Source organism: Papilio machaon, chromosome Z (assembly GCF_912999745.1).
Source record: "Papilio machaon chromosome Z, ilPapMach1.1, whole genome shotgun sequence".
NCBI classification, from domain to species: domain Eukaryota; kingdom Metazoa; phylum Arthropoda; class Insecta; order Lepidoptera; family Papilionidae; genus Papilio; species Papilio machaon.
In genome coordinates, this window is record NC_060016.1 from 7041476 (window position 1) to 7047475 (window position 6000).

The 6000-nt window shown below is 40.9% G+C and overlaps 1 protein-coding gene across 1 annotated transcript in view; it reads left to right on the top strand.

Annotated features, from left to right (window-relative positions):
- The window catches only part of LOC106717006 (transcriptional repressor scratch 2-like), a 28056-nt gene extending 23715 nt beyond the window's left edge, over positions 1-4341 (top strand). The window contains exon 2 of the mRNA XM_014510692.2: positions 3041-4341. Within this exon, the coding sequence (XP_014366178.2) occupies positions 3041-4116 (1076 nt within the window). The 3' untranslated portion in view covers positions 4117-4341. The remainder of the gene's footprint in view (positions 1-3040) is intronic.
- Positions 4342-6000: the final 1659 nt, after the last annotated feature.

Consider the following 6000-nt stretch of genomic DNA (forward strand, 5'->3'; position numbering starts at 1 on the left):
TAATATTTTTTACAGATGTATTAAACATTAGATGCAAATCTAGGAAATACAATTTATAATTTTCATGTTTGTATATTTTGCGTTAATATAAGATATGTCTGTTTTATTTAATTAACAAATGCCATTATTAAGGTCGTACTTTCGTATATCTTATCTTACTTCTTACTATTACTTTAAATGCGAATGTTTGGATGAATAGATGGATGGATGGTTTGTAAGAAGGTATCTCCGGCTGCATGGATCTCGCTGAAATTTGTCATAGGCGTAGAACATAGACTGGAAGAATACATATCCTACTAACGAACTTTTTTTAATTCCTCGTGAATGGACTCCGGAGGGAGATGGGCCACAGCAATTTTTTATAACTGAACTGATAAACTACGAGTATACATATTAAGGGCAATTTTTAATTTTTTGCTATTATTGTTAATTTAATCGGCGCCTTAATGTTTATTTTGATAATTACTACGGGTATGGTCTACTGCTGAAGGAAGTGCTGATTTAATTGATTATTTACTTGTGAATGCGGAATTTTTGTATGCACATGTACAAATATAAATTACGTCATGCGAATAAAATTTATTATACATTAAAGCAGGAACTCCCGCGACCCAGACAGTTTTTAAACTTTACAGTTTTTTTTATTTAAATGTGATCTCAGTCGTGTGCCAATATCGTAGAATTTCCATTTTGTGCAGTCCTGGCACAAATATCTCGCTGTTTCTGTCAATATCAACCTCGTTTTAGATTCCAACAACCTCGCACACTATACCTTAACGCTATTTAATATTTAGTGATCTCGTAGGAGCAAGTCCATGATACTTATTTCGTAATGCCCTTATTTGTGTAAGTGGACTTAAGTGAATCCGTTAGCGTCTTTTTAATTAATCATTAAAATTGTTTCTATGTTAGCCTGCCTCTTTTTAAGGCTATTCTGAGGACGTTGTTAGGGAAACAATGGCGAGAAATGAACAAAATATTTTTAACCTGTGCATTTCCAAAACAATACGATCAAATTTACTGCTGCTTTACAAATGCTCGCCGCGGTCTCGTTATTGGAACGAACAAGCGACACGGATTCCTGTTTATTATTCTATGAATTGCATTTGTGAGTCAAAAGTGGTTTACAGATGGAATTATTTATTGTTTTGTTCCACAAACACTAGTCACGGCACTCGTTGGTAATTCGTTTCATAATAGTGATCAATAAATATTTGACTTGCATATTCAATAGATCCTATCACTGTATTACTTGTTTCATTTTCATTGACGATTTGGATCATTGCAGCTACAGCCATTTAACAAGTGAAAACATACCAAATAGGTCCCTATTTTTTGTGTTTTCCTGAAAAATTACATTCCTTAACTCTTATGACATTAGCAGGTTTAATGTGTATTAATGTGTAACGTAGCAAACCTCCCTGTATTTATCCCACTAACATGAGGTTGGTGGATTAGGTTTTAAATCTCCATATCGATCTACCTTACTTATAATGTCATCTTAACCATGTTCATATAAAAAAGATATATCAATCAAATTTCCAACCTTTTAGAAGCGCTCGATATTACGTAGCGCGGACAACGCTTGTATCGGGTTGTCGCATCGGCAAAATGTGGGGCCTCGGGTAATAGGGCTCGTATTCAATTAATCGAATGACGCCAGTAAACAGAGGCCAGAATCAACCGATTTGTTTGAACACCAAAATGAACTAATGACTCGTTAAATCTGTTTAAGAGTTGCAACTACTGCTGACCAAAATATCTGATTTACTGAAATTTTACAGAACAATTTGTGAAATTATTTATTATGTTAAGTTTGCTTTTATGGAAAGATACTTTGATTTTCACACATTTGAGTGTAAATAAATGCTTTAATTTAATGAAAGCTCTAGAGAGCTACAAATGGAAACAAATAGATCACTATGAAATATTAATTATGTTATGTCCTTTGTTCATATAACAAAATAAATGCTATTCATTTCATATTCAAACAAATTATTATAAATTATTTTTAAATCAATTTAATTATTTACATTTAAAATTGCTTTGCATTTAGCATATGCGAACATAAATATTTTAGAATGTTTTAAGACAAAGCGCTGCATTAGTAATCTGCCTGCCTTTTAGATTATATTGTCTTAAGATTTTTGAGAAGGTATTTTTGAACAAATGTGCTGTTACTCAGATGTAATCCGCGCACAAGAGTATCGTATACATTGTTCGAGGTAACTGTTTCCATTGCCTAATCCCCAACTGGGGAGCGAGTTTCATTTACTTTATTCGCTCAGTTGTAATCTTCTCTATTCGCAAAGCTTATGTCATGTCACTTGGATTTCTATTTATATATATTTTCCTTTATTATGTCGACGGGTTAAGTGCTTCGTCTGACGTTGGCTTAAGTGCTCACTTCTATGTCCTCTTCCTTTATGCATTAAGTCACTGACAATTTTAATAATTTCAGTTGAATTTTTAAGTATGAGATGTACATCGCTTTACTTGTTTTTTTTTACTGTTGATTGCCGAACGTCTGCATTAAGTTTACAACTTGGTTTGTAAAAATGATTGTTTTGTTCCTATTTTTAAAACTATAACAGTTGTAGTTAGAATTGGTAAATATGTATACTCTACAACGATTTGTTCAGTAATATTCTTATTAATTTATTGAGAGGTGTGACGGTGATGCAAAGGGCGCTCTTGAGCGTAAACGACAATTATTTCCCTTCTGCACTTGACTTTTTGAAAGTGACTTGGTAGTTAGGGTATTGCAAGGAGCGCTACAGGTTGTGCTCTGCGCCACAGGTTGCCTGCAAGTTATTAACGACGGCAGCGTAGTTCCTGCCGCGCACCCTCCCCGCCCGCCCTGCACCTCCGCACACCCAACGCCCCAGCGCCTCACACCACTACTGAAGCAACCTTTCTGTTGACTTGTTTATATTTTTGCGACAACTTCTTATAATTCTTTTTATAAAAGTTAACTCTAGGATAAATTATTGGGATCAAAAACCAACAGCACAGTAGCTTAACATTTTTTTGTTTGCAGGATACACCGACGAGCAGCCTTCCACGCAGTTTACGGCACAGCTTCCGAGCGAGGTGAGGCCGGTCGTCGGCCCCGGCCCCGCCTCACAGCCGGCGCCTCAGCCTGTCTCCTATGCCCTTCTACAACTTTCCACATCCGATCCGTCTCAACCGTCTTTCCTCCAAGTACAGCTCCAATCTTCGCCTGTCTCCCCCCCTCCGCCACCGGCGAGCGGCAAGTCTCTCTCCATGTGCTACACCAGTACGGGTGCAATATTATCTTTGCCACCGAAGAAGAAAGATATTTATCGCCCCTACTGCCTCGGAGATCATGCGTTTCTACACCGTGCAGAGGAGGATCTCAACGCGGCTCATGCGATATTGGATTTGAGTGCGCACGCTGTGTTCCTATCGACGCAGCCGCGCCCCGAGCCGGCGCCTCCTGAGCCGCCGCCTGTGCTGCCGGATCCGCCGATTCCGGAACCGCCGCCGGTCGAGCGGCCTCGAAAGACCATCGCTTACACATACGACGCTTTCTTCGTAAGCGACGGTCGCTCCAAGCGACGCAACTTCGTCAACGCCCCGGAGGAGTGCGCCCAGTTGCCCGAGCAGAAGTCCAAGTACACGTGCAACGAGTGCGGAAAGCGGTACGCAACCTCGTCGAACCTTTCGCGGCACAAACAGACTCACCGCAGCCTAGACTCGGTGGCGGCCAAGCGGTGCGGCGAATGCGGCAAGGCGTACGTTTCGATGCCCGCCCTCGCCATGCACGTGCTAACACACCAACTGTCGCACGTGTGCGGCGTGTGCGGTAAACTGTTTTCTCGGCCCTGGCTGTTGCAGGGCCACCTTCGATCGCACACAGGCGAGAAGCCTTACGGCTGCGCTCATTGCGGTAAGGCGTTCGCCGATCGCTCCAATCTCCGTGCGCACATGCAGACGCATTCGTCCGATAAAAACTTCGAATGCTCGCGTTGCCACAAGACATTCGCACTCAAGAGCTACCTCAACAAACACCAGGAGTCGTCGTGCGTGCGCGATGACGAGGCAGCGCCGGCGGAGTCCTTGCCCGACCTGTCCGACGCCGCTGCCGAGTAGTAACTCTGCCTCACTACTCGAGACGCATCTTGGGACCGTAATCTCTGCCGTATGTTTTACATGTAAACGTAAAGTATTATAATATGAATTTAGCTTGTTAGAACTATATTAAATGTACAATTGTCAATAAGAAGAGTTCGCGACCGGCGCCGCCGTCGACGCGAAGGCGCGACGCCGGCCGGGGGACTCGCAATCGAGCAACGTTTCGCAAACAACGAATCACGTATGAACCCCGTAGCGCCGACAGCGGCGGCATTAGGCCGTAGCGACAGACGTCCGGATTAACATTTAGTAATGTATATACTTATCTATAAATTATACCCTAATATACATAGAAGTAATGAAATACGAATGAAACTAATATCTTTTGTAGGTGACTTTTACAACTGCAATATAGGTTATAGAGTATTACGGAGTAAGTTAAGCGTCTAGATGCGAGAGCCGAGCGCCGAGACCGTGCGGGTAGGGGCGGAGCGCTCGGGCGCACGCGTCATCCGTCTCGGTGAGGAACTTGCCAAAACTTTCCGTCCGAAGCTCCGCAGCGCCGCCGCCTTCGCTTCGTCGTTGCGTCGCTTTCGCGCCGCCATCGCGCCGCCACCGCGACGCATTCGTACCGCTATCGCGTCGTAATCTTCAAATGTGCCGCCGCCGTATCACATGAGTAGAAAAACGGTATTTATCTACTCATGTAGTTTTATGACAACGCGACGTTAGGAGCTACGCGCGACGACTGTAACCGCGACGACACGGCCTGAACCGCGTAGAAGTGCCCTTGCTCTGGCCGCTCTGCTTGGGGACGTTTCGATATAAAATTCGTAAATAGTAAATAGTAAAACTGATAAGGCGTTACTGTTTATATTGTGATTCTATGGATTTTTTTTATTAAATTATTAGTTTCATCAACATAATTTAAAATTTTAATTAACCATCATTTTTTATTTCTATTCATTTTCCACGGCGTTGTACATTAATTCAATTTTAATAGATTTTACTTATATTTATGGTTACAATTAGTACAAAGCTTTACTCATGGTTATCACGTAAATAATGTGAAGGTCTACCTTCAAGCTTCGAAATATCCCCAAGTTCGTGACAGTGCCTTAACGGCGAGGATTCAAAAGTAGGCCGGGCCCGTCCCGCGCTACGTATTAATAATTTACTAGAAATAAACTTCCTTCACTTAGCAGCCATTAGAAACAATCTAGGAAAGTCAATTGTAACACGCGATAGTAGAACATTACAAATATGTGAAACAAAACCATTACAAATGACTAAGGAGAAAGTCACTAACGGCTGCATCATAAATTACACGACATTAAAAAAATCGTTATAACCTTGGCCTAGTCAAGGATACGAAGCATTCGATAATGTAAGTCTGTTTTGCTCTTTTTAATTTTTAAATCAAGTTAAGAATATTATCGACAAACTTGCTAATAACATAATATTGGAAAAGTGCGAAGAGAGGACTGTGACTGTTTCAACTGAAAAAGGGGTATGAAAATGCGACTGAAGAAAAAAAGGTAAATGAGTAAGCATCCATACAAAACTCTCAAAGTACTTTTACTTCGTAGATCAGTGACGTAACAAAAGTGGGAATCTTAATCAGGATAGACGGGATAATTACCGTTTTGATTAAGGTATCACAATAGAGTACAATAGAGTTTTTACCTCTTATATCTAGCTAAATATAATGTCTTCTCCATTTCTTATTTGTTGTAAGTTTTCGTAATAATTTAACAACTAGTGACTTTCTTTTGTGTCATTTTAACGAAAAAGGTTCTATTACTTTATTTTACTTACCTTGTTGCCTAATGGTGAAACAATTCAATCCTATGCGAACGACAAAGACAATGCAACTGCAACACGTGATTGATCTTGCAGTAA